General features: G+C 47.3%; 4 protein-coding genes across 4 annotated transcripts; 1 reads left to right on the top strand and 3 right to left on the bottom strand.

Annotated features, from left to right (window-relative positions):
* Positions 1-955: 955 nt before the first annotated feature.
* On the bottom strand, positions 956-3,841 carry FOBCDRAFT_250038 (uncharacterized protein; the record flags this gene model as incomplete). The annotated part of the gene is made up of 9 exons (XM_059610898.1): positions 956-1,582; positions 1,636-1,824; positions 1,877-2,072; positions 2,117-2,487; positions 2,668-2,703; positions 3,067-3,135; positions 3,191-3,628; positions 3,668-3,724; positions 3,773-3,841. The coding sequence occupies 9 exons, from the start codon at positions 3,839-3,841 to the stop codon at positions 1,034-1,036; spliced, it is 1,974 nt and encodes a 657-aa protein (XP_059464782.1). The 3' UTR covers positions 956-1,033.
* Positions 3,842-4,489: 648 nt separating this feature from the next.
* FOBCDRAFT_239422 (major facilitator superfamily domain-containing protein) lies at positions 4,490-6,250 on the top strand (the record flags this gene model as incomplete). Its single annotated transcript, XM_059610251.1, has 3 exons — positions 4,490-4,697; positions 4,757-4,891; positions 4,968-6,250. The coding sequence occupies 3 exons, from the start codon at positions 4,490-4,492 to the stop codon at positions 6,248-6,250; spliced, it is 1,626 nt and encodes a 541-aa protein (XP_059464781.1).
* A 411-nt stretch (positions 6,251-6,661) lies between these two features.
* FOBCDRAFT_133085 (amino acid/polyamine transporter I) lies at positions 6,662-8,564 on the bottom strand (the record flags this gene model as incomplete). Its single annotated transcript, XM_059607898.1, has 7 exons — positions 6,662-6,785; positions 6,847-7,199; positions 7,250-7,308; positions 7,359-7,543; positions 7,594-7,885; positions 7,943-8,325; positions 8,392-8,564. The coding sequence occupies 7 exons, from the start codon at positions 8,562-8,564 to the stop codon at positions 6,662-6,664; spliced, it is 1,569 nt and encodes a 522-aa protein (XP_059464780.1).
* Positions 8,565-9,814: 1,250 nt separating this feature from the next.
* Positions 9,815-11,663, bottom strand: FOBCDRAFT_239420 (uncharacterized protein; the record flags this gene model as incomplete). The annotated part of the gene is made up of 5 exons (XM_031177951.3): positions 9,815-9,988; positions 10,076-10,768; positions 10,835-10,956; positions 11,019-11,142; positions 11,196-11,663. 5 exons carry the CDS (start codon positions 11,661-11,663, stop codon positions 9,815-9,817), a joined length of 1,581 nt encoding a protein of 526 aa, XP_031043838.3.
* Between the last annotated feature and the right edge of the window lie 86 nt (positions 11,664-11,749).

The raw sequence follows: 11,749 nt of genomic DNA, 5'->3' as shown, positions 1-11,749 counted from the left end.
GCAACACGCAATGCCATTGCTTTCTTTCCTTTATAGTTTGAATTTATAGGATAGGTGAGAAGCTGCTTGCCGCTTCTGTCTGAGCAGGTTGAGCTATTCAAGTGACTGGGTATGGAGAGTGTTGGTATAGATTGAGTATAAAGAGAGTTTGCACGTTGATATTGACCAAGATGTGGAGTATTGATTCTTGATCTACTTGAAGAAACGAAGTCTCTCGTTCAGGTTGTGTAACTGAAAACAGCCGTTTATGCAATTCTCAAGCTTGTTGTCCAGATGAGCTAACCTCAATGCAACCAGATCTCACGGACTCCATTACTGGACAGAAGAATAAACAAAGCTTCGGGTCGTCGTCCTCAACAAGTGCATGCATAGAAAGTCTGTGCTCTGCCCCTATGCTTGCTACCTCATCCACTACTCAAGAGACGAACACAGTTTTTATCCTATTATATCTCTCCTATCCTAATTCTCTAATTAATATCACTGGTTGTCCTGAAGCTGAAGATGTCTGGCGACGAGGACAAACCTCTGGATATGCTGCGAAGTTATTGAAAAGCTTTGCATTAGTGATATATATTGAAAAACTAATTAAAGACACCTTCCATCTTTATCTCAACAGCTCCCCTGCCTCGTCCCCAATCGGCGAAGAAATTGCCGGGGGTGTAACTGTGTTCTCCTCCCATGACGGTAAGCAAAGGTTTGACATCAAACCCACGTCCGGCAGCCTACGTTTCATCATTCAGCATGAAGGCATCCAGCATGGAGGTGCTGAAGTGGTTTCAAGTGCCGTGCGCAGGGCCAATCTCTACGACTGGGTTGGCGATTCTACACCTGAGGGGGCATTTGTAAAAATGATTGCTGGCCATAAGCCTAAACTTAGTCTGGTGATATAAGTTGAACTTGAAGCTGCCAACCCATTTTCAGGATGATTTAATGCGACAAAAAGACGTTGTCTAATCGTTACATTAGGGTGAAGTCGCTCTCTGACTCAATTTTTGCTCTTTTCTTCATATTAGCTATTTCCTTATCAATACAATCACCTCGCCAGGCGGCGGAGCTCAACATCACTCCCTGAATCCGTGGTGTCAGTATGCCCATTAACCCTTAACCTTGCAGCAACTTCCCTTTCTACCAGGTTGCTGTCTATCTTTGTAGACTTTGATACCCACAGACCCCATTTGTCCTGGATCACGCTTCTTATAACGCCCCGGCTAGTCGTAAAAAAGATCAAAGCGTTCCAGAGACCTTGCAGCGGCATAACGGCCGCTATGGCAACTTGGTATGAGTATGGAACATCACGGTTAAGTAGACTATGGATACGTGTGATGCTCGCTGGTACCCACGTCACAAGGACGCTTAGCGTAAACATGAAGGTTGTGAGTAGGTATGCCCGTTTAATAGGGTCTTTGAGCCAAAACTTGGACTTGGTGCTGCCAGTGGCCGATGATGAAGATTGTTGCTTTTGGTTAGGAGGAATTGGCTCCACATCCGTGGCATTGGGTGCTAATTTCTGAGCATCAGACACGGCAGTAACGGATGTATGTTCGGATACTTGGACATCAGTGTCGGTATTTGTTTCTGTTACCTTTTGTTGGTTAGCTGGACAGTATTGCCATTTTAGAGAAGGTGATATCGTACTGTTTGGTGATCGGCTACTGTGCTCTCAATGCGCGAGTTTAAGATACCTCGAGCTTCATTTCTTGCGCGAAACAGACGAAAGCCAACCACTGTATTCAAAATGATTGATGTGGCGATGCAGATCCATACAAAGATGTATGAAGTGAAGAGTCGTATGCTAACCCAAGATTCTCGGATCCAACACCAAGTCTGGCCTGACGTCAGTTGTTATTGTTAGAACTTAGGCTGATTCGTGGCTTACAGTTGTCGCTCCGTAGACGGGACCGCGGGCTGGAGTGGCGATGAAAAACAGGGTAAATCCCGAGATGAATGGCCCTCCAAAGCATATCAGAGAATACAGCCACTTATTAAACGTATGCGGATTCGACTGAAAGAAAACGATCCTGAAGGTATTCACCGACATGCCGAGAGACCACCACGCATCAGACTGCATGAAACTACATCTGAGGTTAGTACATGCGCTGAGTAGCTACCAAGACACCAGGGCATTACTTGCACATGTACCAGGAAGCTTTGCGCCCTGCAAAGTGCCGAATCCTCGCCACGAGTCAATCCATCGCGTGAAATAACGGTCCCGATGCTGGCGCCCAGATTCGCGATGCTAGCAAACACGATGAAGGTATTTCGAGGATTGCGCAGTCTCGGTATGCTTCCGTACGTCACGAAAATCAACAGTACAGACACGAGGCTGATTGAAGAAAAGACCCTCTCCAGCAGCGCAAGCCGTTCTAGCTGAGAGTCAGCAAACATCTCGGTCGCTCGTGTGATTGACTGGCATTTGGGCAGTGGTGATGTTGGGAGCCGGCCCACCGCAGCGGTAAGCGGAGAAGTTTGAAAGCTGGGAAAATGGGGCTGTCCAGGTTTCAGTATGTCAACGGCGCATGCTGGTGGCTTGAAAATTTGCCTGGTCTTGGTCGGAAGCCGAAAGATCGGCGGTCTGGCAAGATAGCTCCAACGCTATCTATTGGCTCCGCGTGAAGCCACATTGGTATTCCGCCAGTGCTGACAAGGCTAGACTGCTTGTTATCTAACCCCATTAGGCATGTCGTATTCTCTTCCTTCGCCCAGCTTGCCGTGATATAGTATGCATGAGTAAAACCTGCACGTAGTTTCAAAGCTGTTTCTGTCTAGGCTTGGAAGTTAAATCCTTCGTGAAAGGTGTAGTGTAGGTATATTTACTATATTGGCCGCCGGCGTAATTATACAGCAAGGACTCCACAGGCTTCATAGTATAGAAAGTAGGCTGGCATTTTAACGTTTGCAACTGAAGTACCAACATTAATATTCGTGAGTCTCAGAAAATGTTTCATACGCTGATGGGAGAGGCACATCCAACTGTCGAGCTCGATCTGGGCCATACACATCTGCCTTCTGATATTACAGGAAAACGGTTAGTTCAGCACATATCCAGTCGAGATTCGCATAACTGACCTTATCAGGCTTAGCATCTGGCGTCGGCATAAAGACAGCCTTGCCGTCATTTCCAAAGTAGGCAAGGTCCTGGCGTACTGTCAGATCCCGTCAAGTAGAATTGAGCGAAGAGTGAGCTCTTTACCTTATCAAAAGCCAACTGGTTCTTCTTGGCAAACGTGATCCAATTTTCACTAAAGGGAGCACGGGTTACTTCAAGACAACGGAAGTGCCAGATCTTCCACTGGCCATCCTGCTTTAGAAAGTCCAAAGCATAGTGGCACCAGACCCAGTGAGTCCAGACTCGCTTGCCGTCGACATTCTTCTCTTCAGGCTCGTAGAGAAATTCTGGCATGGTTCCCACGTTCTTGGGGTCAGCTAAACCACTCTCAACTCCAGCCATCAACCAAAATCCTTTTGCAGTTTCACCGTCACCTGCAACTTCAATCAGTGGGGTGGTGGTTTCGTGTAGTATCAGTTTTCCGGGAGGTGAGGGCCGACCGCTATGGTAGGCCATAATGCTGTCGTAGTCGGTGTACACTCCGACATTGGTGTATTGTGCGTGTATTCCAGGGGTTCCACGCTTCACCCACAAATCTTTAATCTGTTCGTCCTAGAATACATTGTGGAGATGCATATACTTGCTGAACACGTTCTCAACCTCTCCTCGATCGTAGGCCTGATAAGATTAATGAACGGATTTGAAGAGTATTCTCGTGTTCCTTACTCGTTGTGCTAGCTTCTCTACGGCTGCAAGTCTCGCCTCAACGGTGGAACTAGAGTTATATGAAGCCATTTTATAACTCCTCTGGAAAGGTCTTGGTGGTTTAAAAAGAGCTCTAAATTAATAATAATTATTATCATTTCATTGACAATGAGAGATGTCATGACGTTGGCTTAATATAGCTATCTCCGTAAGCCTATTAGGCACTTTACTCTTTCCCGAGCCGAGAGGCCAAGTCAGACAAACACTTGAGCGTCGTAAACCGAGCATCGTAAACTGACCTTAAACGGTTTAAAGTAACCTCAGATTATGCACATCTTATATTAAAAGCCACAATGGATCATCGTACCCCGCGATTTAATGATTGCAGTAGTTCGGTTGTTTTGTCGGCTCCACTTTCCCGGCCCGTTGCTCGGTTCGGCTCCGTTGTTTGACAGCCGTTTAAATAAACAGGGCCTGACGTTTACAGATTCAACAAGCCAGTAGCCTTCATGAGAACTTGAGCTGAGCATATTTGACTGAGAATTGCACTTCCCCGCATTTGAGCATCGGGTTGTCCACACACACCCCCATATCACTCTACGTCTGTCTTACATATATACTGCGTACTCTCCAGATGACAGGCCAACGGCACTTAGGTTACTCAGCAATCTGTTTCTAGAGATATATCTCTCCTGTATTCGCCAAACTCTTCTGTAATACTGCTGATCGAGGAACGTGATGGCTGCTAAGAACGAATACTCAGAGCACACGGAAGAACCTGATAAAAGGTCCAATGCACCGTCGGGTCACGCAGAAGGGAATGCACTTCTTGTTGATGCTCATGGCCATATCAGACGGCTTCCAGTTCCTTCAAACAACCCCAATGACCCACTTAATTGGAAACCCTGGCAGAAATGGGCGGTGATTGGGACCTGTTGCTGGTTCTGTAAGCAAAGCAATACCGCTTTTTAAATATCCCAAGGCCTAGACTAACATTTACAATAGCCGTTATGGGCTTGGCATTGGCTGGCGGCCTGGGAGCAATTTTGTCGGTCTTCTTCCAGCTCTACGGACCACAAGGATATGGCCCTTCTGACGTCGCATTTCTCCTGACTCTGCCATCTCTTTGTATTGGTCTAGGTAAGCTCATTCGGCTTCTTGTGTATACGAAAGGAAAAATAGTAACATGAAACAGGCAATTTTATCATCCTTCCAGTAGCACTGGCATACGGCCGACGACCTGTCTTCCTGATCTCGACTATTATCCTTCTCGCCGCAACAATAGGCTCAGCGGCCCAGAACAGCTACAATGGCCATCTTGCAAGCCGTGTCATGCAAGGCCTTGCCACCGGTGCTTCTGAGTCTCTGCTACCGCTGATGCTCACAGAAGTCACTTTTCTTCATGAGCGTGGGCGTGTTTTTGGCTTGTACTGGACTGTCCAGAATGTCCTTAGCAGCTTGATGAACCTAACCAGCAGTTATGAAACTGCAGCTCTTGGCTGGCGATGGTACTACTGGGTATTCGCTATACTTGTAGGCGCCGGCCTGGTCCTAGCCTGTCTTTTCGGGTTCGAAACTCGATTCCAGAGACCAGTTGTCAGTCTCGATGGAAGGGCTGTCATGACAGATGACTTTGGGGTCACTCATGTTGTTCCGGACAGCGAGGCTCAGGAGTATCTCGAGCGCCACGGCATCGAAGACCGGCGAGGAGAAGACGCCGAAGTGCCTCTGAAGAGTTATTCTCAGCTTCTGAAGCCATGGGGTAGTTCTCATAAAACACCCGGAAAGGTCATGTTACTGTCATTGCTGCGTATGGCACAGAGCATGACTTCTCCAGCCATCCTCTTCACTGTTCTTGCCAGCTCTATCACTCTCGCTTGCGTGGTAGATGTTTCACTTACCTATGATGCCGTCCTTCAGCAATATGGATGGGATCCTAAAGATATTGGACTCATCAATCTTGGTGGTATCATCGGTGGCTTGCTAGGTGCTGCTTACTGTACCTTACTGGGTGAGCCTTTCATTATATGGATGGCCAAACGGAATCACGGTATCCACAAGCCTGAGCGCAGACTAATCATCTTGATACCTGTGGCTATACTCGGTTTCTCAATGCTTATTCTCTATGGGTTCATGGCAACAGCAGCATTTGAAGGTGGCGGTTCGTATTGGGGTATTCTGGTTAGTTGGACGCTCTTCCAAGTGACATTTACCAGCGTCCTCATTGTCACAACCACATTCGCTGCTGAAGCTAGTCCTAAGCACCCGGGACCCGCTCTTGTTATGGTTATTGGAACCAAGAACATTGTGTCATTTGGTGTTGCATACGGACTAACAGACATGGTGCAACACGGAGGTTACACATGGACATTTGGGGTGCTGGCTGGCATCTTTGGGGCTATTTTTATCCTTGGAATTCCTATCTACATGCTTAACCCGAAATGGAGGAGATATGTTACAAGGGCTGAGGAGAAAAGGGGTATCACTACTACAGACTAAAGTTGAATATTGTACTTCTTACTGCCTAATTAGGTACTAAGCAGCGTCCCATTTAGTGGCTTTAGCCGCCAGCAACCTACTCATGTCAGCACCGCCAAGACTCCAGCCAAGATGAAATAGAAGATCGCAGTAGAATAGCGCGAGGGGTGGGCTACATACAGTATTTGAAGAAAGTTTGCTTAGATCTTCCTTATCTATAAGTCCTCTTTGTCAAGCCAAAGTTACAATGCGTATACTTTCAACTAGATTAAATGCTCTTTGAATGTTGCGTAATGACTCTGTCCATACGTGATATCGAAAGAGAAAATTGTAAATACGTGAGGATCCCATAGACTAAATAGTGACGGACATAATCCCGTTTGTAATGCATACTTCCACTATTGGCCATTCTTTGAGACTCTAAGATATTGATCATTCCTCCTCATTAGCTTCGTTAAGTAAATCCCAGTCAATGTGAGGGCCATTGAATTTGGATCGCCGCTCAATCCAAAGAAGGCAAACGATTGTGAAGAGACCAACAATGACCGGGGCGTTACTTCAAGTTGGAGATTAGCTGTGAGCTTGAAAGGACGAAATTTTACAAAGGGACTACTTACTAGTTCATAGAGCCGGCAGTCGTCGGATTAGTCTGCGGAAGGCAGAACACAACACCAATGACAATCATAAATACAACTGAGTACAGATTGACCGCATAGCCAAGTTTACCAAGGCTGAATGCACGCCTTGGCAACTTATCGCGGCCTTGCGTAAGCAAGACGCCCTGGGGGATAACATATGAAAGGTTTAGCATCAAGCACGTTGCATTGATAATTGAGTTGAAGGCTGTTGTGCTTGCGACGTAGATCAACCCATATACAGCACAGAACGCAGCCGAAAGAAGAGTTGTTCTCCAAGGGATGCCGCGCTTGGGGTCAATGTGCTGCCAGTATTCAGCGAAGGGAAGTCCTTGCTGCAGACACATGTCAGCTGACAAATTGGCATATGCGATTTCTTACTTACATCACGAGCAAAGGCCCAGGTAATCCGGCTGCAGGTCACCCACTGGCTTGGAATACACGCTAAGAACTCGGTCAGAAAGCGTCGCTTAATAACGTTATAGAGAACTTACTATAGTAAAGGAACGTCAAGTAAGCTTGTAGGCCTGTTGCGGCAGCCTTGCTTCCAGTCGCCTGGTAAAAGACTTCGAAGCTGGGGAGAAAAGAGCTCTGGACGGCCTGCATATCCTTAATGGAAAACAGCATAGCAACAGTCCACGGGATAACGATGACGACACCCATGGCCATACTCATACTCCTGCAATCTAATTAGCATCCTATGACGACTTCAAGTCTTTATCCACGAACAGAATTTGAGGAAGCTTGCGGCCAGGGTTAGGCAGCTCCTCAGCGATATGTGTAACAGCACCATTGGCAGCGAAGCAATATAGCGCAGCAGCAATGGAAAGTAACCAGCCTGTGCCAGCATTCCAGCCGCTGATACCGCGGTTCTCGAGAATAATTGTGCCCGGGGCGTAATCGCCATCAGCCATACCTAAACATACTGAGATGGTAAGTACCATTCCAATCAGAGAGAAGCCTGTCGTCGATTCGGTCATGAAGTCGAGGTATCGCTGCTTGATCGTATAGATTGGGATAACTATGAAGAGTGGATAGGTTAGTGGAGGACTTGTTAACTTCAATCTCTGGAGCTTACGTGACAGGACAGTGATGCCCAGGTAGCAGAGATAAACCTGATATCGCTGCTGTGCGAAATCGGGAAACCAGGCCGTAGCACAACCAAAGGCAGAGATGGCTGTATATATGAGACCGGAACATGTGGTGATCCACCACGCAAGGATATTAATGGACCCCGTGACATAGGCACCGAAATTCCGGGTTTTCGGCGATGCGATGATATATGTAAAGTGGTATTGTCCGCCAGATGATGGAAACGCAGAGCATAGTTCGGCCAACCCAAGGAAGACGATCCACTGAGCTACAGCGGCGATAAGTAGGGCAAATAAAGTAGTGACGCCGCCTCCATAGATGAGCACAAGGCCGAAGGACGATGCATACGTGAGCCATGAGTTGGAGATACTATTATACAAAGAAAGAGAGGAAAAGTTAATAAGACATGATTGTGAGATGGGGTAAAAAGCCAACCTGTATGCTAAAGCGAGTGCACCTAGCCAGGAGAAAGATCTCTCAAGTTCGGCTTTGTGTCCCTGGGCACGAAGACGCCTGTCGTCGGCGTCGATGATGGATCCCTTGCCAATCGAGGGGGCACGGTTGGTAATCTCGGCTTGGCCAAGATCTTCTGAGGACTTCTTATCCATGGTGTAGTCGTAAGTGTTAAATAGTTAATAAGAGTTGTGAAGATTGATTGGGCGACACAGGGGGATGTTAATTTATATAACAATATGGATGGTTGAAGAAAACCTGTGCAGACACCTGAGGATACACTGCAAAGCCATGTAACCTCACTATCAAGGTGCGGTTCTGGGGCAGCCGCTGTCGGGTGAAGCTACTGTGTGTTGGTCTGGCCCCCCTTTTGTCGCGATGCTGATATCAAGCTGAATCGGGAAACTTCTCCAAGCCTCCCTGTTGGTAGAGCTCCATTTCCCCGCCTTCTTACCCCAGATTGCTATCAAGATCGTATTCAGGCGACGCCAAGGCCTTGGTGTTATCTATCGCACCCGCACGAAGGGTCCAGAACGGTAATACAATTTGCGAGACCGCCGCGATACCGGGCAAATGGAGGTATCACCAGAAAGACGCAATAGGATATTACAATGGTAGTCCACGGCGACAATCTGCGGGGAAATAAATGCTAAATTGGGACTAGTAGTATGGAGATATGCAGCTGTATTAAGCATTATGTTGGTTAGTAAGTGGAAAGCATCTTGAAAACCTTTCTTTTATCCTGGGTGTATGCCTACCGTGATTGTGAACCTTGAATTGCTGCAATGAAAGGCTGATGTTCCTTTCGCACATGAGATATAGCAACACTGATATGTTACACCAGTCGCTTGAGTCACCATCTCTTCGTGGCTTTAGATTTTCGTTCTGGGTTTACTCTCATTGCTTGGCAGACTGTCCTTGACTATTACGTGAACACATTTGTCGAGAACAAAGCCTTGACCTGCCGCGTGCCACACTATCAGGCGACATCCACATCATGTCGAAGCCCATGTCAAAGCCGATGAGCAAGGGAAATGGCATTCTAGTTAGACCAAGAGACAAGGTTCATAAGGCTTACGTGCCTTTTAGTCCTGTCTACTACTAGCAACATCCTTAACACGATGTTGTTGTCTACGAGACCACGGCTGAGATTCTCCTTAAGATGAAGGAGTACTCAGAAGAGCTTGGCCGGGATGAGGAATTTATATACTTCAACTTCTCTTTACCCAAGTAGATCATTGATTCCACTTCTGTGCCTGCTTTATAGCTATTACTTCCTATCATGGTTAGTATAATTGCAATTCCCCAAATTGGACTAGCGTCTTGCATTGCATCTTAATGTATATATCTACCTTCCATGCTTAACTATTTTCCACCGTGTCAGCAGAGAGTTATGCTGGATATGCTATGGACGATTTTCCCAAGGCTTATGCAATGTGCGACGCTCGTCCTGAGCCGTTGTTTTGACATTGTTCCTATTTGGGACATTAGTGCTTAAGCGAACCGTCCAGTAGTAGGAGCCGACCCAGAGCCTCTGAGTTCTGCGTGGTGAGTAAAAGCTCTCAACCACAGGTCTCAACTGCAAATAATACATCTAGCTCACTTTCTAAACTTCGATAAGTATGTCTGTCATATACTAGGCATTCTTCTAGTACTATTTATGTACATTTTCTAATCCTTCCACACCATTTTGGTCTCCCTTATTGAGATAACCAGCCACTACACCTTGAGGGTCCCATTTCTTCCTGATGTTCATGAGTCTCTTGCCTTGGTCCTGCCCCCAGAATACGGTCAAGCGCTGTTGAAAATCGGCGTCTCCAAGATAAGATCCTTCTGAGTCCCGCTTGATCTTATCAAAGATATGTGTAAGCCAAGATTGACATTTGAGGTCGTCGGCCTGATCTTCCCAGATGACATAGGCAGCATAGTAATGATCGGTCTGCATCGAGAGCGCCATATCTTTAAAGTTGTCATCCTCGATACTGCGTCGAGAGCCGGGAGCCATAGCGTACCAAAGGGTAAAAGACTTTTTTGTAGGGAGTGATGTGAATGACTCCTTTAGGACAGAAACCACGTCGGCATCATTTCGGATATAAGAGTTGTCAACTGCATATCGGTGACCCTCAGGGTTGGCAGAATGCTGATGATCGTACTGCTCCGCTAGTGAAGTTGTCTTGCAAAACCACGAATCTACGTGACCTGGTGGTGCTGAGTCTTGAGCCGGCTGCAGCGCAGACCGGGCTTCTTCGTCACTATTTTTAAAAGTGACGAAAGAGATTAATATATGCTCTCCTTCCCGGCCTGGTAAGTGTTGTCCAACTGCAACAATCTCAGTGCCCTCGTCGAATGTAGGAGCAAGCTATGGATTGACTTAGCGGAGTGATCACCACGTAGTAGGACAAGCTTGGAACGGGGCATAGCAAACCTTTAAAACCCAAGAAAAGGCCGCTTCATAATCTTTCTTCTCGTATATGTAGACCGATGATCGCATGTGGTTGAAGACAGGAATTGTTTGGAGATAGAATCTCGTAACGACAGCCGGGAATCCTATGCCATGAGGGAGAAAAGCATGAGAAATATGTTGATGTCTCAGTGAGAAGAAGGCTTACCTGGGCCTGATCCGCGTGCCGCCCAATATAATTCCGTGTTGGTGGTTTTATCACAGTGTCGCTTCTCCCCATCGGCCGTCACCACGTCAAGAGCCATCAACCTTTCGCAGGCAAAGCCCCAGTTCTTTAAAGATATTGTCAGTCAGGATGCTATTGTATGTCCCTCAGTCACTTTACCTTGCAATTCCACCCCATGCCTCCTTGCAGAAGAAATCCTCCAAGAGCAACCTCTGGGCAATGGCCACCGGGGAACATGCGGCCACGTAAGCCCAGCAGCTTGTTGACCATCCTCCCAGTCATGCTAGGTGATGCTTGTAGCACTCCGGTACTGTCGTCTAGAAGAAATTCGTGGTACTTGCCCAGGTCGATAAGAACGGCACCCTCTCGCACACTCCAGGCTGCCCAACTATGACCACCAGACCGCACTGAGACCCGGGCACCCAGAGTGCGTGCAAGCCGAACAGCTTCTACGATGTGATCCTCCCTGGTGGCTTCGACGACGGCAAGAGGCTGCCTGGATGGTCGGCGGTGGTTGAAGACGCGGCCCACCCTGGCCCTTTCCCAACTCACATCGCCTCGCCAGATGATGGGAAATGAAGGAGGCAGTTGAGATTTTGCTTGCGCAAGAGCATCAATTTGCGTCATGGTTGTTGGTTGGGTAGATTGGAGTTTGGCAGGGACGGTAGTCGGATGAATATGGATGTGCTCTACTGTACGAATAGCCGCCTTTC

The sequence above is a fragment of the Fusarium oxysporum genome, chromosome IV (assembly GCF_013085055.1).
Source record: "Fusarium oxysporum Fo47 chromosome IV, complete sequence".
In the NCBI taxonomy this organism is placed as follows: Eukaryota; Fungi; Ascomycota; class Sordariomycetes; order Hypocreales; family Nectriaceae; genus Fusarium; species Fusarium oxysporum.
The sequence above is the reverse complement of the archived record's forward strand: the minus strand, read 5'-3'. Positions and strand labels throughout refer to the sequence as shown.